Here is a 22,782-nt window from a genome sequence, read left to right as displayed (position 1 = left end):
GTTCATCCACATACTCTCTAAATTAAATAAAATCTTTGTTTTTAAAGTGAATACCTACATATAACCACCAATAGATTTACCTTTTGTTTATCTTTTAGGCGACTTTCCTTCATTCTCTCTACAGATTTTCTGAAAAAATCAGTAACTTTCTTTGGAAATAGCCAGATATTTAATATTTCAAAAACCGGAGTAAGGAATGGAAACAGTACTGTAAGGAAAAAGAACAATGGAAAGCATAATGAAAATGCAAAATTTACCTGGAGCAATTATAATTTGGTCTACCAATCAGAAGATTAAAAGACACCAGGATAGGCACTTGGGTGACTCAGTAGTTGGGCGTCTGCCTTTGACTCGCAGGATCCTGGTTCAAGTACCATACCAGGCTCCCTGTGCAGAGCCAGATTCTCCCTCTGCCTATGTCTCTGCCTCTCCCTGTATCTCTCATGAATACGTAAAAAAATCTTTTTTAAAAATAATTTTAAAAATAAAAGAGACCAGGAGTCTGTCCTTCTAGGACTTTTACTTAAACTTTCAAGCCAATGGCTGAGCCAGAGCAAGTCACACATAGAGGCCACCACTAGAGAGGTCAGATCTGTGCCTTCTGGAACATCTTTGGAGTGACCAAAGGAACCCAGGAACAATTTCCTAATCCCTTAGGCTTTTATTTTTGGACTAGAGTCTCTTTGGAAACACCAGACCATAATATGCTATTATAACTAATCATGCTGTTTAAGAAATTGTTGCCAGGATGTAAATAATACAGAGTATGTCCTTCAACCACAAAGGAATAAAATGAGCAATCGAGAACACAAACAACATTTGGAAACCCATGAATCTGTAGAAATTACACAATACATTCCTATATAGCCACTGGGCAAAGAAGAAATCGAAAGGCCACTTAAGAATCAATCACTTGGAGATTACAAAAATGAAGAAATCACATACCAAAGCTCACAAGATGTAGTAAAAGCAGTGACCATAAGGAAATTTATAGTTATATATGCCTACTTCTAAAAAGAACCAATATTTAAATCAACTACCTTGCTCTCTGTCAAAAACATGCTGAGAAACCAAGAACACACTAAATAAAGCAAGCAGAAGGAAGCACATAATACAGACAATAGCAGAAACTTATCAAATAGAGAATAAAAAACAAGAGAAAATTCAATGAAAGCAAAGCTGAAAGATGAATGGATAAAGAAGATGTGGTTTATGTATACAATGGAATATTACTCAGCTATTAGAAATGACAAATACCCACCATTTGCTTCAACGTGGATGGAACTGCAGGGTATTATGCTGAGTGAAGTAAGTCAGTCGGTGAAGGACAAACATTATATGTTCTCATTCATTTGGAGAATATAAATAATAGTGAAAGGGAATATAAGGGAAGGGAGAAGGAATGTGTGGGAAGTATCAGAAAGGGAGACAGAACGTAAAGACTGCTAACTCTGGGAAACGAACTAGGGGTGGTAGAAGGGGAGGAGGGCGGGGGGTGGGAGTGAATGGGTGACGGGCACTGGGGGTTATTCTGTATGTTAGTAAATTGAACACCAATAAAAAATAAATTAAAAAAAAAGAAAGCAAAGCTGAATATTTCAAAAGAACTTTAGATAGATAGACGGACCAAGCAAAAAAGGAGAAGAGATTCAAATTATTATTATTAGAAGTGAAAGAGGAGATTACTGCTGACATTACAAAAATAAAAAGGACATACAGAATACCATGAAAAACTGTAAGCTAATAAATTACATAACTTAGATGAAATGGAAGAATTGCTAGAACAACACAAAGTAGAAGATGACATTTAAAAAAATAACACACAGGCAGGGGCACCGGAGTCACTCAGTTGGTTAAGCATCTGTCTTTGGCTCAGGTCATGATCCCGGGGTTCTGAGATTGAACCTCAGTCAGGTTCCCTGCTCAACAAGAGTCTGCTTCTCTTTTTCCCTCCCTCCCTCCCTGCCCCCCCCCATGTTCTCTTTCTCTCTCTCTCTCAATATATAACAATAAAATATTTTTTTTTAAAACCCACATAGGCAATCTGAAAGATGAGAAAAAAGATTGAGTTAATAGTGAAGAAAGGACCAACAAAAAGAAGCTCAGCTCCAGATGGTTTCACAGATGAATTCCAGCAAATATTTAAAGTAGAATCAATGCCAATTTTACACAAATTCTTCCAAAAAACAGAAGAGGTAGGAATACTTCCAACTCAATCTTGAGGCCAGTGTTACTCAATACTAAAACCAGACAAAGATATTGAGGAAGAAGAAAACTACCAACCAATGTACCTTATGACATGTCATCTTATGACATCACAAAATCCTCAACACAATAACTGGCCAAATGAACCCAGCAACATATCCAAAGAAGGATATGCCACAACCAAGAGAGGTTTAACCCCAGCAATGCCAGGTTATACATACAATATAATAATAAATTTTTTAAAAAACCACATGGTTATCTCAATACAGGCAAAAGAAAAACTATTTGACAAAAATCCAACACCATTTAGCAATACAAACACTCAACAAACTGGGAACAGAAAGGAATATCCTCAACCTGATAAAGGGCATCTACAAAAAACTCATACTTAACACTGCACTTAACAGATATAGACTGGATATTTTCCCCGCAGATTAAGCAAAAACAAGGATGTCTCTATTGCCACTTCTATTCAACATCGTATTAGAAATTTGAGCCAGGAAAAGTAGACGAAAGAAAGAAAGAAAGAAAGAAAGAAAGAAAGAAAGAAAGAGCTATTAATAAAGGAGGTAAAGAAGTAAAAGCATCTCTATTATCAGCAATATAATGTTATACATAGAAAATCCAAAGGAATGCAATAAAAGTCTATTGGAACTAATAAATATATTTAGCAGGGTTTCAGGATACAAAATCAACACATGAAATCAATTCTGTTTCATACACTGCAAAAAAAAATCCAAAAGTGAAATTAGGAATATAAGTCCTTTACAATAACATCAAGAAGAAGAGAATGATTAAGAATAGCTTTAACAAAAGAAATGCTTATACTGTGAAAACTACAAATATTGTTGAAATGAAGAAGACCCATGTAAATGGAAAAATATCCAATGATCATGAATTAGAACTTAATATGTCAAAATACATCATACAACAGCAATAACAATAGGTATAATGTTGCTTTTAACTGTCCAGTATTTACTATCTTATAACTGCAAGTTTGTAACTTTGGTCACCTTCATTCAAGTACCACCCCCAACCCCTGCTTTTGATAGCCACAAATGTGATCTCCTTTTTGTATGACTTTGGTTCTTGTGCTATTTTTCTCAGTCCACACGTAATTGAGGTCAGACAGTATTTGTCTTTACCTGCCTGACTCTCTTCACTTATTGTAATGTCCTCAGATTCCAACCATGCAGTCCACATACAGGATTTCCTTCCATTTTTATGACTGAATAAAATTTCATGGTATATACATTTTTTGTCCATTTCTTGGTCAGTGAACACTCACCATAAAAATTGAATTGTATGTTTTTAAAGGGGAACTTATAGGTTATATGAAGTTATATCTCAATAAGATTGTTGTAGCAAGATAGGAAGTGAGAGAGGAAGGAAGGGAAGAAAAAGGAAAGGGAGGAGAAAAAGAAAAATAATACTGTACATACATATGGAGAAGAAAAATGGGTCAAGGAAATCAAATTTTAAGAGATTCTTGGTATTTTCCACAAACGGATCTTGTGGGTGGTTGAGGGAATCAATGTTCACTCCAAACGATATGCTGGTAATCACATCCATGCTGTAGGCTCCAAAGACACTGTGAGAGAAATAAAGATGCGAATAATTAAAATCAGTACCTCTTTACTATCCTTATCCAACATTTGCAGCAAGAAGTACATGTAGATTCTAATGTCCAGGCAAGACAAGAGCCACACTTCCACCTGCTGGATCATCTGAAGAGTCTATATCCCATCACATTCACTCATGAGATGTTCACGAGTTATCAGTGATTCAGCTCACCTTGTCCTGGGGGTGATGGGGTCTCTAGGGCAAGTTAGACGGACTTCTGAGATCAAGAAGCTTGATCTCAGCCATGGAGATCTAGAGACCCAAAGATGGAGGGCTAGAGATCTAGTCATGGAGGGCTAGAGATCCAAAGATGGATAATTTACAGTAGTGTGTTTTGAGAATGGGCAATAGAAGGTAATAATCACAGTATCTGAGCAGGACAAATAGTGGAATAATTAACCCTTCCTCAGGGAGTCAAGAAAGTTGAAACTGATCTGGATCCTCTCTTACCACAGTCTCTATGTTCAGAGCTGATTCCTCAATAGTATGTTACAGAACACCAACACCCTGTTCTGTGCTGCCAGGAACACCACCCCTTCTCTATACTCCTGCTAAGTCTCCTGAATGACCCACTCTGTCTCAGCTGCAGTGATCCGAGATTGCCCTGGGGACTCACTCACTTCTGGAAAATAGAAGAACTAGGAATGTTATTACTTTAAAAATACATACTAATTCACACCAAAATTGATCTTAAGAGTTAATATTTAGTATTTTGCTAATATCTGCAACAAAATCAGGAAGGGGTTTAAGTTGTTCCAAATTCCACATGAAAACTTCCCCACCCAGTGCCCACAATCTGTACCAAGTGCTCTCCACCCCCCGCCCCCACCATTCCATACCTCCTACACTCAAAGATTTGGTACAATCATGTTTCATTTATTCAAGCATATATTTTTGTCTTCCAGGGTATTCAAGGTAACATTATAGCAGATAAATTAATCCTGCCTCATGTGCACAAAAGAAGACCCTCTCCCTCCTGGCTGCTCTGCCTTTTTAGGTGAGCTACCTCTCCTTGGCTGGCCCATTGTTGTAACGCCACACGTCTACTTCAGCTGTGGTAACTAAACAGTGGGAATTGGGCTCTGTGGCAGCAGTTGGAAAGTGTCGTGACAGAGTTGGAATCCCAGAAGCTGCACTCCTACTTACTCTTTCAAGTTGATGGCCTTGCCTTTCTCTGCCTCCTTCCTCAGGTTGTTCACCAACACATCTCCATACTGGCCAATGATGGGGAACATCTACACACAAAGTACACCACCTGAAGTTAAATCCAAAACCCGAGTACTAGAATGACATGACTTTCACAAGCATGTAGCTATAAGGGACATTTAATAACAAATTTTATCATATTTCTTCCAGGAGATGAAGATAAAAGACTATTTTTAGGAAGCCCAAATGCAGCAGATGGACTATGATCTCATTTTATATTTATTCCCAGGTGTATTCCTTTACTTCCTAATTAAAAGTCTTCTTCTTTTCTTACCTCCTTGAGCTTTCCAGTGGTGAAGGTTGGAGACAGCAAAGTTCGTATTCTCTTCCACTCTTCATCCTCAGACAGAGAGATCGCACTTTTCATAAATCCCACTGGACCAAGAGTCTAGAGTCAAAGCAAAACATTTTGCCCTAAATAAGTTTTAGAAGTCTCAAAGGTTGCGGAAAGTTTGTTAAATGGGAAGAAATTATTAAACAAATCTTTAGTGACCATTGACTTAGTAGAAGGGCTTTTGCCAGATGCTCGATACATATTTGTTCCCAGTGCAGTGCTTCCTGCAAGGCTGAAGGCGGCATCTAGCTACCTGTAGTATTTCCAGCCCTTATATTCCAATCTCCTTTTCGGTGTAAATGTGGTATGGGAAAATTTGGTAGGGAAACCACTCCTTCAGGGGAATTCACATGATTAACACCTACTATATTCTCCTAAGCTGTGCAGAATGGAATTGGATTGATGGAAGATAGATAGCCTTGTCAACTGTAAGTTGCTTCTACCAGTTCTGTCTTTACATGTATCTAAAGCGTGAGTATCTCAAAAAAAAACAGATTTCTTGATATGGTGGGTTTTATAGAAAAAAAATGTAGTTAACACTAAAAAAGATTAGGAATCCATTTGCTATTATGAAGAAATGATGCAATTACATGGAAATCTTTCCCCCCTGTATTTTCCCCAAAGAGACAGAAGGAAAAAATATAATTATATTTCTTAGCTTAGGACTGGCCTACAAAGCCAACCTTCTGGAAACTTTCCTCCAGGTTACAAAACCATATTTTTTTTTTCTGGGTCCAGCGCTCTATTTTATTTCTTTAGAATATCAGTTGCGGGCAGCCGGGGTGGCTCAGCGGTTTAGCACCTCCTTCAGCCCAGGGCGTGATCCTGGAGACCCAGGGTCGAGTCCCACATCGACCTGCATGTGGGATCCCTGCATGGAGCCTACTTCTCCCTCTGCTGTGTCTCTCTCTCTCTCGAATAAATAAATAAAATCTTTAAAAAATAATAATAATAAAAGAATATCAGTTGCAAAGCTGTTCTGATTTTTAAAAAACATCAACTCTTTTCTCTTTGAAGACAAAATGATGCATTAAATTCAGTAAGACACCTTGCAAATTCGACACATGACATTTATGGTTTGGAAAAAGTCATGTACTACTGAAATAAATGTTTGACTGAGAAATACAAAATTAATTTAAACTGTATCTGTCCAGTGGTTGAATTTTTTGATACATTTTTTATTGGAGTTTGATTTGCCAACATATAGTATAACACCCAGTGCTTGTCCCATCAAGTGCCCCCCTCAGTGTTTGTCACCCAGTCACCCCAACCCCCCCTGCTCAATTCTCCTTCCACTACCCCTTGTTTGTTTCCCAGAGTTAGGGGTCTCTCAAGTTCTGTCACCTTCTTTGATATTTCCCACTCATTTTCTCTCCTTTCCCCTATAATCCCTTTCACTATTTCTTATATTCCCTGAATGAATGAAACTATATAATACTTGTCCTCCGAATGACTTACTTCACTCAGCATTACCCTCCAGTTTTATCCACATTGAAGCAAATGGTGGGTATTTGTGTTTCTAATGGCTGAGTAATATTCCATCATATATATATATATATATATATATATATATATATATATATATATATACCACATTTTATTTATCCATTCATCTTTCGATGGACACCGAGGCTCCTTCCACAGTTTGGCTATTGTGAACATTGCTGCTATAAACATTGGGGTGCGGGTGTCTCGGTTTTTCACTGCATCTGTATCTTTGGGGTAAATCCCCAGAAATGCAGTTACTGAGTCGTAGGAGTCGTAGGGTGGTTCTTTTTTTAACTCTGAGGAATCTCCACACAGTTTTCCAGAGTGGCTATACCAGTTCACATTCCCACCAAGAGTACAAGAGGGTTCAGATGTCTCCAAAATCATTTCACAATAAAAACTCATAGACTAAGAACAGAGGAACACTTCAACTTAATAAAGAGCATCAAAAAATTTTATGCCTAATGACGAAATCACCTCAATGATGAAAGAGTGACGTGATATTATCAAGATTATGAGACAGGTCACTCATCCTCTGTCACTCCACAAAGAACAACAATTAGACAGCTATCTACAAGCAAAAATAGGCCTAAGAGCTATGAGTCCATTTAAGAAGTTTCAACAGCACAGTGATCAAAATCCTGAAGATATAGCAGCAATGTCCACAATAGCCAAACTGTGGAAGGAGCCTCGGTGCCCATCAAAAGATGGATGAATGGATAAAGAAGATGTGGTATATATATATACAATGGAATATTACTCAGCCATTAGAAATGACAAATACCCACCACTTGCTTCAACGTGGATAGAACTGGAGGGTATTATGCTGAGTGAAGTAAGTAAATTGGAGAAGGACAAACATTATATGGTCTCATTCATTTGGGGAATATAAAAAAATAATGAAAGGGAATAAAGGGGAAAGGAGAGAAAATGAGTGGGAAATATCAGTGAGGGTGACAGAACATGAGAGACTCCTAACTCTGGGAAGTGAACAAGGGGTAGTGAAAAGGGAGGTGGGCAGGGGGATGGGGTGATGAGCACCGAGGGGGCACTTGACAGGATGAGCACTGGGTGTTATGCAATATGTTGACAAATCGAACTCCAATAAAAAAAGTATACAAAAAAATCCTGAAGATAACTACAAAAAAAGTAGAGAAAATAGCTTCATTTTGCCTGCATCACTCCATGACCCAGGCCAGCACTGCTCAGCATCAAGAGGATACTCCTTGACCTGAGATACTTCCCAGTCCTGGGGAACAGCAGAGAGAACATTAGACTCAGCCCTTCAGGACATGATACAAATGACCTGCTTTAGTTTCAAACCTCCAGAGATCGGCAGAGCTGACACATCTAGACATGGCTAGGATCAAAGAAGACCAAGACTACCAGTATTAGCCATTAGCCACGTGGCATGAGTGACCATGATTCTCTGAGTCCTTTACTGCAGAGGATCCTAGCAGCCTTAACTGCTTGAGAACCAAGAGCCAGCCCAGCACGGTGTACCCTCTAAGATGTTGTTACTGATATTCCCACAGGTTTTCACATTTGCAGACTCCAGCTGCCCCAGACTCTTGCTTAGTTCCATCTACTCTCCCTTGAGTTACCTCAGCAGTGCCACCACCTATACCCTGAGCCTCAGAATCTCACCAAGGGAGCCTTGGCATATGTACAACATCATCCCAGGCCCATTAGCTTTCAGGTACCTGAGGCCATGCCTGACACCTGTCACTACACTGAACTGGCGCATGAGACCACAGCTAAACCCTGAATTTTATATCTACAAACTGCCAGTCCAAACTCCAGTCATGAACCCCACTGCTGAGCATACAGTAGTGGCTAACCATAAAGCAACATGAGTGCACAGAGAAAGCCCAGGCACTCAAAGTTACCTGGGTCCCACAGTTGGTCACAGTCCCCACTGCTCACCACAGCCCTGTTGGGGTATGTGCTTGCTTGCAGCCCCACAGCTGAGTGTGTGCATTGCATCAACTCTTTTTTTTAAAAGATTTTATTTATTTATAAGACAAATAATTTTGAAAACTCTAGCTAAAATAATTTGTGCACAGTATAAAAATATGTAAATTATGACAACAAAAATATAAAACTGGTGGCGAAGGAGTAAAAGTATTGAGATTTGAATGTAATCAAAGCTAAGTTCTTATTAGCTTAAATAGATGGTTATATGTAAGATGTTTTATGTAAGCCTCCTGGTAACTGCAAAGCAAAAAATCTAGAGTAGATATGGAAAGGATAAAGAGAAAACAATCAAAGCATGTCATTATTTTTAAAAAACCATGAAATTACAAGAGAAGATAGAAAGAAGGGACAATTGATCTATGAAACACCTGGATTAATGAAATGACAATAGTAAATACTTACCTACCAATAACTACTTTAAATGTAAGTGGACAAAAAAAAAATAAATGTAAGTGGACAGATGAGTGGATAAAGAAAATGAAATATTACTCAGGCTTAAAAAGGAAGGAAATCTTGCCATTTCCAAACATGGATGAACCTGAATAACATGGACAACAGGGTAGGAGCACTAAACCAGACACAGAAGGACAGGTATTCCATGATCTCACTTATAAGTGGAATCTAGAAAAATAAAGTCAAGCTCAGTACCAGAGGGTAGAATGGTAATTATCACAGACTGGGAGGAGGGCAAAGGACAGATAGAAATCAAGCAGTACAAACTTTTAGTTATAAGATGAATAAGTTCTGGAAACTGAATATATTGCATGGTGATATTAATCACTAATAATGTGCTGTATACTTGAATTTGCTTTAAAAGCAGATATTGGGGGCACCAGGGTGGCTCAGTGGTTGAGCGTCTGCCTTTGGCTCAGGTATGATCCCAGGGTCCTGGGATTGAGTCCCACATCAGGTTTCCCATGGGGAGCCTGCTTCTCTCTCTGACTATGCCTCTGCCTCTCTCTGTGTCTCTCATGAATAAATGAATAAAATGATTTTAAAAAATAAAATAAAAGTAGATCTTACATGTTCTTACCACACACAAGACACACATATACAAAGTAAATCTGAGTGGTGATTGATCTATTAATTCATTTGTCATAATCACTTTACAATGTATACATAAATAAACACATCATGCTTAAATATATACAGTTTCCATTATAAAAATATATATTAAAATGTTTAAATGGTTTCAGAACAAAAAAAAAGCCCACTCCCACCACTCCTATTTTTAACATCATACTAGAATCCTAGCTAATGCAATAAGACAAAACAAAGAAATAAAAGGCATACAGATTAGAAAGATAAAAATTGGAGTGTTCCTATTTCAGGTGACCTAATTGTCAATGTAGAAAATCTTGAGGAATATGAAAAAGAACTTGAGATGTGTATTTAACAAGATATATATGCTTTTCCTGTGCTGAGAACTAAATGTTGGTGAAAAGAATCAAAGAAAACCTAAATAAACACATATTGTGTTTGTGCATTGAAAGACATGACATAGTAAAGACATACATTTTGCACAAATGATTGGTAGGTCTAAATCATGTCTTACAAAATCCTGGCAAATATTATATAAACACAGATAGGCTAATTCTAAATTTGGAAAGGCAAAGGAGCTAGAATACCTAAAACAATTCCAACAAAAATAAAATGGGAGGAATCAGTGTTCATGACGTTGAGACTTACTATATGGCTACGGTAATCAAGAGACGGTGGCACAGTAGAAGGATAGATACAGAGATCAATGAACAGAAGAGAATGAAAAATAGGTACACACACACATAGGCCCAACTCAGTTTTGATACTGGTAGAAAAACAATTCAATGGAGGAAGTACAGCCTTTTCACAAATGGTGCTGGAGCACTTAGACATCCATAGGCCAAAACCAAAGATCTTTGACCTAAACTTCACATCTCTCATTAACACTAAAAATTGACACAAAATGTTAAATGTGAAACATAAGAAGATATGAGTTCACACTATAAATATAAAACGTAAAACTATATACTTAAATGTAACACATTTGCTTGGAGAAAATCCTTGAGACTTATGGCTAGGTGAAGATTTTTCAAACTTGATGCTTAAGTCACAATCCATAAAAGGAAAAAAAAGGATAAAGTAGCCTTATCAAAATAATTTAAGAAGTGTTTGCTCTGCTGAAGACTCTGAGTCAATGAAAAGACAAGTTACACACCATGCCTATTAAAGAATAGGAAGAAGGAGAGTTCCAGGGGTGGAACAGCTCTGTAACATCCTTGGAGTGGTGGATTCAAAAGTCTACATGTAAGATAAATGTTCAGAGAGCAGCACACACACACACACACACACACACACACACACATACACAAATGAGTACATATAAAACTGTTGACAACTGAGTAAGCTCTGTGGCTGGAACCAATGTCAATTTTGACTTGGACCTTGTACTATAGTTATGCAGGATCTTACCTTAGAGGAAACAGCTTGAAGGTTACATGGGACATCCTGTGACAACTTCTTGTGAATCTATTCTTATTTCAAAATAAAAGTTTTATGAATAACTATGTAAATTTAAAATAAACCCATGCCTACCCGCCGGTTTGTGAAGACAGAATAACATTCTTTCACTAGCACTGTTTTGATCATGTCCGGATCTGTGATAGCCAGCACAGGCTGTCGCCCATCATAAAACCTGTGTTGGGAAAACAGATGTGATTATACGTAACATGTTAGTTTTTGCAGCTGCAGCCATGCCTAGCAGTCCAGACTTTTATCCTCATGATACCTAATCCATTCTCTGAGATTAGGGTTAGAAATAACATTAGAACATTTATTGAGTATACATGCGTACGTGGATAGTTCCTGGACCATTCTCCACGGTTTTTTCTATGTTTAAAATATCTCAAATATTTTAGAATTATGTCAGCATTTCAAATAATTTATCAAATATTATTAAAGAGGAAGTTAGGTTGGTAAATAACTGAAGGCATGTAAATCATCTAGGAACAGAAAAAAAAAAAAAAAGGAGAATCCACCTACCCAGTCACTAAAAATTGTAATGTTGAAGATATATCAAACACACGAAAGGCATGTGATAGAATATTAGATGAAGATTGTGCACACACTAATCACACATATGGAAGATGTGTCTACAAATGAAAAGACTTAGAATGCTCAAAAAGCGATGGCAATATTATAAATTATATCCTTGCCCTATTTTCTAAAATATGCTTCCTAGTTACATTTGAAAGGAAATATTATTTTAAATCTTAAGAGAGGTCCTTGAGAGCATTAAATCAGAAAAATTTGATACAAAAATAGAATTTGAAAACACAGAAAAACATATACAACTCATTTTAGATATATTTCTTTTTTATTGCTTATATTTTTTCATATATGTGGGTTCCAAGTGGAAGTTCCTTGGGCTTCATGTAGGTGACAACCCATAGCATTAGGGCAAGCCAACTTTTGGATATGTCTCACACATAGCTGACTGTATGTGATCTGTCCAAATCCTGTCTGACTTCCTGTCTGTCAGTATGATCTACCTGTTAATAGGAATCTGTCACCAGCATGAGGTTATTATAAGCTTAGTTACACCATAAATAAAATTTCTTTTGTTTCCACTATAAATCATTTGCATTTATTGAAACATAGTGAAAGATTTTCCACAAGTCTCCTGTTATTTCTTTGACATCACAGAGGAATCTCAAATGGTTTTGTGATCACATCTAAAATGGATGAGATCGCTACACTAAATGCTACTATCTCAAATGGCATTCTAAAATTCAGAAGGTTTCAGGGGTGAAGACAACATTTAGTGTTGATGCAGTGATAGAAATTACTGAGGGGGCACTTATGTCAGCTCTTCCAGCAGCCTGATCATAAGTCTTGGATGATTCCCCTTGTCTCATCATGTTCGTTCAAAACATGTGGATGGACAAGGAACAGTGGTTTTGTGTTACTCTTTATATTCATCCCTAATATTGTTTCCACTACCAGTTAAATTCAGATTCTTGGGACCCAGCCCACATCCTTCAGATTTGGCATTCCTGGGGATGGAAACGAATCTGCATTTCTTTATACATTTTTTAATCTTTATTTTTACATTTTTTAATCTTTAATTTAAATTCAATTTGCCAACATATAGTATAACACCCAGTACTCATCCCAACAAGTGCTCTCCTCATTGCCTATCACCATCCCCCCTCCACCTCCTCTTCCTCAACCCTTTACTTGTTTCCCAGAGTTAGGAGTCTCTCATGGTTTGTCTCCCTCTCTAATTTTTCCCACTCAGTTTCCCTCCTTTCCCTTATAATCCTTTCACTATTTCTTATATTCCATGTATGAGAAAAACTATATGATGATTGTCCTTCTCCGATTGGCTTATTTCACTCAGCACAATACCCTCCAGTTCCATCCACTGGAAGTATCCATTGAAGCAAATGGTGGGTATTTGTCTCTGAAACATTGGGACACCTGCACCCTGATGTTCATAGCAGCAATGTCAAAAATAGCCAAACTGTGGAAAGAGTCACGATGTACTTTGACAGATGTATGGATAAAGAAGATGTGGTACATATATGCAATGGAATATTACTCAACAATCCTTTTTTACTCTTGTAAAAAAAACAAGAGCATTTTTAACAAGCTCTCCTAGGAGGTCTTATCCACAGCCAAGATGAGAACCAAGTACTAAGGACAGAACTGGGGCTACAGATGTAAGACTGGATCCATCCAGAGCTGATAAGTACTGAATACAGGAAGGGGCAGTGGAGCTGAACCAGGGTGATTCAGAGATCTATCTTCTTTCAGCTCCATCATGTTGCTATGCGCCATGCCACTCAGAGACATTCGATTTCTAAGGATGTGATCAGAGAAGATAAAGAGGTGCAGAGTGATACAACACTGGCTGTGATCATCACATCACCACACTATACTCCCTAGGTCTGGTTCATACTTAGACCTGCACACCTGGTAACACATGGGATTTCAGGAAGGGAGACTCAGAAGCTTTACCACAGCAGGCTTCATTCCTAGTGGCTCTCAACAAACTATCTACACCACGGGGGCCTCATCACAACAAGCCTATCCAATAGAAAGTTCCAGAATACTCACCCCCACATTCTTCCATACTTACTAAAACATTTCATGTCAAAAACATAAAAACCCTGCAAGAAGAAACAAAACATATTACTCACCTAAATGTTTAAGCCCTATGTGTAACAGGGACCAATATGACTTAGATTGCATGAAATAAGGCTTACTACCTCCCACTGGCAGAGGGAAGCTCTGATTTATAGGCATCTTACAGGAAAGGAAAGAAAACAGAAGAGATCCTGGAAGAGAGAATTTCAAGTCCCTCTTGAATTCTCTATGAGTATTGTAGATACTGGACATCTTACCCTGTCTCTGAGGACTGTGTAACCCCTGTCTGTCTGATGTGTTTGGCTTGTGTGTGTCTTTTCTCTAAATCTCAGAACCCTCTGAAATACTACCTCGGAGCCACATGGGAAAATGGGAGCTGAGGAAAGTGAGCATGGCCTCCACATGCTGAACACCCAGTTACCACTCTGTTCATTGATCAATATGAGCCCTATGAGATGTCAGTGGATTTAGGGTATTAAGACACCAGTGGCCTCTTTTAATCTAGCAGTTTTACAAATTCTAACACTATTGTTGACTGAACAAATGAGAGATGAATGAATGAATGACAAGGTGGAATCCCGTTCCGGTCCACCATCTCAACATGGAAAGAGGGGATAATGCCACCACTCAACAAAGGGCAAAACAAACTAAAACATTTGATATGACTTCTCACTTCTATCACTTAAAACAAAACAAGACACTTCCTGTCCCTAAGTTTCAACTGTGATTTTGATGTTTTAACCATGAAAACAGGGTCCCATAAATGTGGCTCTTGGGATATAGGTACTAAGGAATTGATCTAGGGCAAGTGGAAAAGAAATTATTGCTTTTTTGGAAAGAAAAAGCCCAGGAAGTTCTGAGACAGTAATTGGGCAACGAGGGTCTCAGCAGGGAGAACTGAGATCTGGGAAACAAGCCTCACATCTGTGGGAAAAGAACTCCACACCAGAAAGCAGCCTGCAGATGAGACTCTGCCTGCTGGCCTTCTGGACGTGAGCTCCTAACCTTCTATGCAGGGCCTGAGCCTTGGATGAGGCACCAAAGCTGGATTAGCCACAACAGCTCTACGAACATCAGTCTGTGTGTCTACTAGTACACTCCATTCAGTATATTAACTTCTTAATAAATTTGTCAAAGCATTTCCTTCTAGTGATTTTGTATAAGTGGTTCTACCTTTGTATGAAAAACAACATATATACACACAACTCATTCAAAGGTTAAATTCTTTGGGTCAAGGTCAAGACAAGCACCATCTGCCCTTACCAAAACTCCCTCCCTCCTCAACTCACCCAGAAGTTACCTACAATGAAGGTAGAGAAGTAAAGCAGAGATCTCTGGTTCAACTTCTCAAATCCCAAGAGATGTCACCATTAGCAAAAGGAGAGTTAGGGCTTGGAAATAACTGCAGAGGCTTGGCAATTCTTGTGAAAATTCAACGATGTGCAAATTCCCCAAAGGTGAATCTTGGGCTTCCCAATAATCTGAAGTTCCAGAGCTATCCAGCAAAACAAAAGGCTACCCAGAGCTTGTACGGTGAACATAAAGGTCTCACTCTGGCCTACAGCTTAGTGGACCACTAGCATGGACCCCCTTGATGCTTTTCTTCTCATACAGTATGATTATGCTCTCCTAGGAATCTGCACCTGCCAGAAACAAAAAGCCTCTTCACAATGCTAACAAGCTCGAATGTCAAGTTCCGTGTTGAATTAGCCAGAGAACTGGGCTGCCCACTGTGGCAAAACCTGAGGCTCAGAACAACAAACAATAATGCCCTGGGGTAGAACTAGCCATGTACTGTGTGCAGCCACTGACACCATTTATGGGAAGTCTGAAACCTAAGCACTTCCTCATGAGGAGGAGCATTTTTATTATGAAACTAAGCTGTGATTTGCAACCACAAGAAGAAAAAGAGGGAGATCAAACACTTACATTATGGTAGCCCAGAGCAGTTCCCACAAAAGGCAGAGGTGTTGGCCCAGGAATTCCCAGCTTCCTAAAAATCCCATGTGTGTAGGTCCCATACCTACAAAGTGAAAAGAAAGCCAGGTCACAGGGATGGTGGAATAGATGCTGGAGCTAGCCAGTCATTGACAGAGAACTGGGACAGGCAAGGGAGGGAGGTAACACACAGGCAAGAAATAATGATAGCAATTTCAATGACAGTAATACACTTATTCATCATCTTCTTTGCCACCTTCACTATAAGACTCACGGAACAGGATAATTAGCTAAGAGCAGCTGAAAGCTTCATAGTCACAATCCTAAAGTGAAGATTTGATAAGTGTTTCAACACTTGAGTGTGGAAAAGGTTCCTAAAAGGTTTATGCCAACTTCTTCCAGGAATTTCACTCATGCTTATTTAATAAATGATTCTTCCATAACTTTCTCTAGAGTGGAAGAGAAAAAAATTCTTTCTGCTCCAAAGATGATATTTTGCTTAATTATATTCACTCAGTGATAGAATGTTCATAAGAGCCTACTGTGAAAATGTTGATACAGCTTGCTCAAAGACTTCTGTGATTTTCCTTCCTTGTAGGACCTATCACTGTGTGAGATCTGGTCCTTCTTAATTATCTCTTCACTGAGACACTTTGAGCAATGACACTCTTGTCATTTCTATACAATGAAAACTGTGTCCAAGGCTCCACTGACCTCATAGAAAAGTGAGATACTTTTAGCTCTACCCAAGTCTCTGTTGTCAGGCACTCTGGTTCTCTTGAGCTACAGAGAAGGGGGACTGACAAATATGTGCCCTAAATGATTCCATATAAAAGAATCGGTAAGGAAACAATCCACTTCCAAACCATTCTTCCCATCGTGGCATCAGGTCCTTCAATCTGTGATACTCACCTGCTCAGCACACTCCCAGGTACACTCATTTTCTTTTCAAGATGGTTACTCACATAGCAGTTAGTTTACTGAATCTGTGTGTCAACTATCTCAGAAACCCATTATGGATGGTGCTTCCTATGGCAGGTTTGCCTACAATCATCTTTCATGTGATTAGGTGTTGCTGAGAAATGACAGCATGGAAGAAGAAGAGAGGCTGAGGGAAGACATTGCCAGAAACCATTTTACCCATTAACCTGCTAGGCCTACAAGACTAACCCCATAAGGCAAATTAAGAAAGTATGGTGGGAAAGGATGAGGAGTAGAAATGGTTCAACAAGCCTATATGTGATTTCAGCTACAAGAGGGTTTTCCAAAGTCCTGATACCTCCAGTGGACAGCAGAATACATGCTATACAACAAAAATTAGTAATGACAAATGTTATTTTTTTAAAGATTTTATTTATTCATTTTTTATAATAAATTTATTTTTTATTGGTGTTCAATTTGCCAACATATAGAATAACACCCAGTACTCATCCCGTCAAGTGCCCCCCTCAGTGCCCGTCACCCATTCACCCCCACCCCCCGCCCTCCTCCCCTTCCACCACCCCTAGTTCATTTCCCAGAGTTAGGAGTCTTTATGTTCTGTCTCCCATTCTGATATTTCCCACACATTTCTTCTCCCTTCCTTTCTATTCCCTTTCACTATTTTTTTAATAATAAATTTATTTTTTATTGGTGTTCAATTTACCAACATACAGAATAACACCCAGTGGTCATCCCGTCAAGTGCCCCCCTCAGTGCCCGTCACCCATTCACCCCCACGCCCGCCCTCCTCCCCTTCTACCACCCCTAGTTCCTTTCCCAGAGTTAGGAGTCTTTATGTTCTGTCTCCCTTTCTGATATTTCCCACACATTTCTTCTCCCTTCCCTTATATTCCCTTTCACTATTATTTATATTCCCCAAATGAATGAGAACATACACTTTTTGTCCTTCTCCGATTGACTGACTTCACTCAGCATAATACCCTCCAGTTCCATCCTCGTTGAAACAAATGGTGGGTATTTGTCATTTCTAATGGCTGAGGAATATTCCATTGTATACATAAACCACATCTTCTTTACCCATTCATCTTTCGATGGACACCGAGGCCCCTTCCACAGTTTGGCTATTGTGGACATTGCTGCTAGAAACATCGGGGTGCAGGTGTCCCGGCGTTTCATTGCATCTGAATCTTTGGGGTAAATCCCCAACAGTGCAATTGCTGGGTCGTAGGGCAGGTCTATTTTTAACTCTTTCAGGAACCTTCACACAGTTTTCCAGAGTGGCTGCACCAGTTCACATTCCCACCAACAGTGTATGAGGGTTCCCTTTTCTCCGCATCCTCTCCAACATTTGTGGTTTCCTGCCTTGTTAATTTTCCCTATTCTCACTGGTGTGAGGTGGTATCTCATTGTGGTTTTGATTTGTATTTCCCTGATTGATGGCCAGTGATGCGGAGCATTTTCTCATGTGCGTGTTGGCCATGTCTATGTCTTCCTCTGTGAGATTTCTCTTCATGTCTTTTGCCCATTTCATGATTGGATTGTTTGTTTCTTTGGTGTTGAGTTTAAGAAGTTCTTTATAGATCTTGGAAACTAGCCCTTTATCTGATACGTCATTTGCAAATATCTTCTCCCATTCTGTAGGTTGTCTTTTAGTTTTGTTGACTGTATCCTTTGCTGTGCAAAAGCTTCTTATCTTGATGAAGTCCCAATAGTTCATTTTTGCTTTTGTTTCTTTTGCCTTCGTGGATGTATCTTGCAAGAAGTTACTGTGCCTGAGTTCTAAAAGGGTGTTGCCTGGGTTCTCCTCTAGGATTTTGATGGAATCTTGTCTCACATTTAGATCTTTCATCCATTTTGAGTTTATCTTTGTGTATGGTGAAAGAGAGTGGTCTAGTTTCATTCCCTTTCACTATTAATAAAATGTTATTTTTAATTGGAATGAAGACCTTCTCTCTTTTCTGGAGGTTAGCCTTTAAGGCAGTAGAAATTCCAGATATTCTGTACAAATCCAGCAACTCTTATATAATCAAATAAAACTCCAAAACTGCATTAAGGGATCAGCAGAGGCACCTCAGCTGGGCCCAGCTGGGTGTTTGGATCCTTCCTCCAGAACAGTTGGACACAGGAGCACCAACTGCCAGGAGATGGGGTAGCCTCAGTCTCACCTCCATTCCTTCCTTGCCATCACCACCACCACAAATCGGTTCCTGTTTTGTTTCCTACATGAGCTCCCAATTGAGGCAAAACTAGTGAGTGATGTGTCCCAAGGAAAGATCTTGTCTAGTGTCTAGACCCACATGGCACCATATGTCATGGAGGATAGGCCAGGAAAATTTTTCTGATTCTTTCCAGCTTCCCTCTTCTCGGTAGATTAATATTGCTTTTGGTACAAATGAAAGGGTTAAAATAAAGCCACTCATTTTTATTGCCTTTACGTTGCATTGAATGCAGAGGGCACTGTCTACAGCTACTGAATCTTGGCTACACCAGTGTCTTCTAAGTCTACAGTGTTGTTTACCTGGTGATGACAGTATCCAGTGACAGCCCCACTGCCAGACAGACCACACACACTGTGACTTATGACTTACATGGTAACCCTGACAACTGGCTGCAAGCAGATGAGATGCTAACCCTGTGGTCCATTGATGACCACATCAACGATCCTGTGGGACCAGGATCAAAAAGAATCTCTGGGAGATCTGCTCTGAGGAAAGAATATTCTCCCGCTCCATCCCCAGTCCTACCTGGATGCCTCTCACATCAGTACTGGCTCAGTCTCGCTACTCCCCTGTGCTGAGAGGTTAAAATAACCTCCCGGTCACATGTATTTAAAAATATATATGACCTATATCGCAGAACTATGTGTGTGTACACTAATTTCATATCCTCAACATCACTCTAGAAGATGTAGGTTATTTACACTCCTTTGTAGTAAAGGCTGAACCAATAGCCCTCTTGTATCTTTCAGAAAGAACATGCTGGAAAGCGTCTTATGTCAGAAAAAATCTATAATTAAATAGAATGAGATTAAACCACATGAACTGGGCAGCACGGGTGGCTTAGCAGTTTAGCACCGCCTTCGGCCCAGAGCCTGATCCTGGAGACCCAGGATCAAGTCCCACATCGGGCCCCCTGCATGGAGCCTGCTTCTCCCCCTGCCTGTGTCTCAGCCTCTGTGTGTGTGTGTGTGTGTGTGTGTGTGTCAGTCTGTCTGTCTCTCATGAATAAATAGATAGAATCTTTTAAAAAAAATAAACCACATGAATTAATCTTAAACGTCATCACACAAAAAATGTGTTGCCATAGCACCAGGGAATCCTAACCTTTCTCTCAGGAAATGAAAATGAGGTTTTCATGTTCTATGTTCTTGTCCTCATGATTTCCTATTGTTAAAGAAAGTGAAATTGAAACAGAGGTGAAACGTGACATGGACGGTCCGTCCCTACCCACACTGTGAAACTCAGTCTTTCCCAAACTGCTCCATGATGCTGGTAATCCCACCACTGAAAGGAATTCATATGCTAGATGTTTGGATTCCTCCTCCAGTATTGTAATATAAAGGCAAAAACATATTTAAAATCCAAATTGGCTTTCAGGGCTCTTTCTTGTGGCTACTGGCAGATTTCATATTGGGGGTAAAGAAATCTCTATACTGATGTTAACCCTCCCAGAGACTAGAAGGAAAAGTTGAAATGAATAACATTTTAAGAAACCTGCCAAGTCTCCTCAGCTGTAAAGATGCTCATTTAAGGGTAAGGAGTACTGTATATTATGGGGGGTAGGGGTGGGGAATGGTAAGTAGAAGGGCAGAAAAGAGGGAAGAGACCTTTGGGAAGAAGAAGATGAGACATCCTCAGCCCTCCTCCCCCAAAGACTGGTTGCACCAGGTGCCTTGTGTATATGATGCCTGGTGGTGGAGTGAGGGGAGCAGGAGCCACATGAGTGACACAAGCCCAATTCTTCTATAATGTCTCTTATAACAGACAGAAAGGAGAAGGTGAAGATAGTAAGACAAAGACCTAAGTCACTCCCTCTACCTCCAGAATCGTCACAGCTTGGAAAAGGGATGAGGACCCCAGAGCACAGGGACCTGTTGATTTTACCGTGCCTCAGCCAAATTCTACTTAATTAAACCAGGTCCCAATATATAGGCAATCAGAAGATCATCCCTAGGAGGAAATATCACTCTACCTTCTAGTTACAGAAGTTGGAGTCCAGTGTGGGGAGCACTTTTTCAGCAGATTTGGTAAGGCCAATAATAACCTCTTACGTGTTCCTAGTATGTATGAAGCATTCAACACAAGCTACATCCCCTTTGTTAACACTTTTGATCTTCAAAACAGAAAAGGAAAACAGGGTAGAGGCTAGTTAGCAACCCAAATCAAGGATACAGAGGCAATGAGCCTGGAAAGTTACTCACAGATAGAGGAGCACCAGGCTGATAGCCAGAAGAAGCCAGGTTTCTGTGGAAAAGCTTGGGATCAAGTCCATGACCACTCGTCCTCTGTGAATTCTCTGTACTTTCACTCAGCGGTGTGTGCTAGTCTTTGCTGGCCTTTTGTGCAGAGCTTCATTCCCACTTGTGGGGATTCAGTGAGACTGGAATATATATATATATACAGAAAGGGGGCAGGGCTGGAGCTACAGCCACCAGAAGGGTGACATGTGCTCCACCAGCAGGCAACCCCCCAGCCATGAGCATTGGCAAAGTAAGGTAAACAATTCCATTTTGATCTCCCATGAGTTCATACTCTGTGGAAATCAATAAACAACTCAGTGTCATCAGTAATCTCAAAGGTTACAGAAACTCATTAAAATCACTGTCCTTAACCCTCTAACCTGTCCTTGTCACCATGGTTCCCTGCACCCCTAAATATTTGAAATCCTTCAAACAAGCTAGGTCTACACATCTTTACCCATGTACTTTCCTCTGCCTACAAATGCTCCTGTGCCCCCTACAAGGATCCTACTCATCCTCCCACCCGGTTCCAATGGAATCCCCTCTGTTAGAGTCCTTCGTCACCAACTTACTTGAACAGACATAAGCACTTCCTTCTCTGGGAAATTCCTATTACCCCAACCCCAGTTCTATTGCTACCCTTTCTACCTTTGAGCCCCATTATGGTCTCACACCTATTTGCCTTACAGATAGAGAGCTTCTCAAGGGTGCAGTCTGGGTGTTCATCGACATTATGTCCCTAGTCACCTGCAAAGTGCTGTATGCTCAGAAGTTACCCAGAAAAGTTGGTAGAGTTGAGTTGGTAGAGGTGAAACTGCTAGGTTCCCTGTGTCCTTTCCATGTGGAACATTGGTGACCAGGCCACATTCCTGATGGGAGAGATCTGAGAACATAGCATCTGGAAATTGCACCTGCTCATTATCATCACTCTGACCCATGTTCTGTGTCTGCATGGCCTGAGAAACTGTGGATTATGTGGCATGACTCTGGAATCCCTGGGACAACACAGCCCTACAAATAGATAATTAAGAAAGAAGTGGCTGCAAGCTTGAATAGTAACAATGGGACCCAGGAAAAGTAGGAGAGAAAGTCCCAGGAATTCTGAAATATTTCTGCCCCTTTTGGTGCCTTCACTGGGCACCATTCAATAGGGTCATGATATTCCCTGTTTATAGATGTGGCAACTGAGACTCAGTGACTGCAATGAGCTTTCCAACAACCCATTGATCACAAGAACAAATTGTAAATAAGCAAACATGAAGAGAGACTGGAAAGTCTCCTGGGCTCTGAAACATCAGTATTCAATGCTTGCCCTTCCCTGGTAAGGGTCACTACATAAATAGTGAGATCCAGGCTGCAACAGCAAAGTGGTTAAATTTTTGTTCCTACCTCCACGGTGACCTGAACAGCAGCTATCTTGTGGGTCTTCCAGGACAAAGGACTCCGCCTCACATCAGCAGGAAAGACAGATGCTAGTCAA

General features: G+C 39.8%; 1 protein-coding gene across 1 annotated transcript in view; it reads right to left on the bottom strand.

Moving 5' to 3' along the window:
* The window catches only part of LOC144319561 (cytochrome P450 3A12-like), a 35,043-nt gene extending 13,600 nt beyond the window's left edge, over positions 1-21,443 (bottom strand). The window contains exons 1-8 of the mRNA XM_077907821.1: positions 21,264-21,443; positions 15,893-15,986; positions 13,934-13,986; positions 11,408-11,507; positions 5,309-5,422; positions 4,975-5,063; positions 3,648-3,796; positions 81-208 (exon numbers count right to left, since the gene is read on the bottom strand). Coding sequence (XP_077763947.1) covers positions 81-208; positions 3,648-3,796; positions 4,975-5,063; positions 5,309-5,422; positions 11,408-11,507; positions 13,934-13,986; positions 15,893-15,986; positions 21,264-21,334 — 798 coding nt within the window. The 5' untranslated portion in view covers positions 21,335-21,443. The remainder of the gene's footprint in view (positions 1-80; positions 209-3,647; positions 3,797-4,974; positions 5,064-5,308; positions 5,423-11,407; positions 11,508-13,933; positions 13,987-15,892; positions 15,987-21,263) is intronic.
* Between the last annotated feature and the right edge of the window lie 1,339 nt (positions 21,444-22,782).

Source organism: Canis aureus, chromosome 8 (assembly GCF_053574225.1).
Source record: "Canis aureus isolate CA01 chromosome 8, VMU_Caureus_v.1.0, whole genome shotgun sequence".
Classification (NCBI taxonomy): Eukaryota; Metazoa; Chordata; class Mammalia; order Carnivora; family Canidae; genus Canis; species Canis aureus.
Note: the sequence above shows the minus strand (reverse complement) of the source record. Positions and strands in the feature narration are given on the sequence as shown.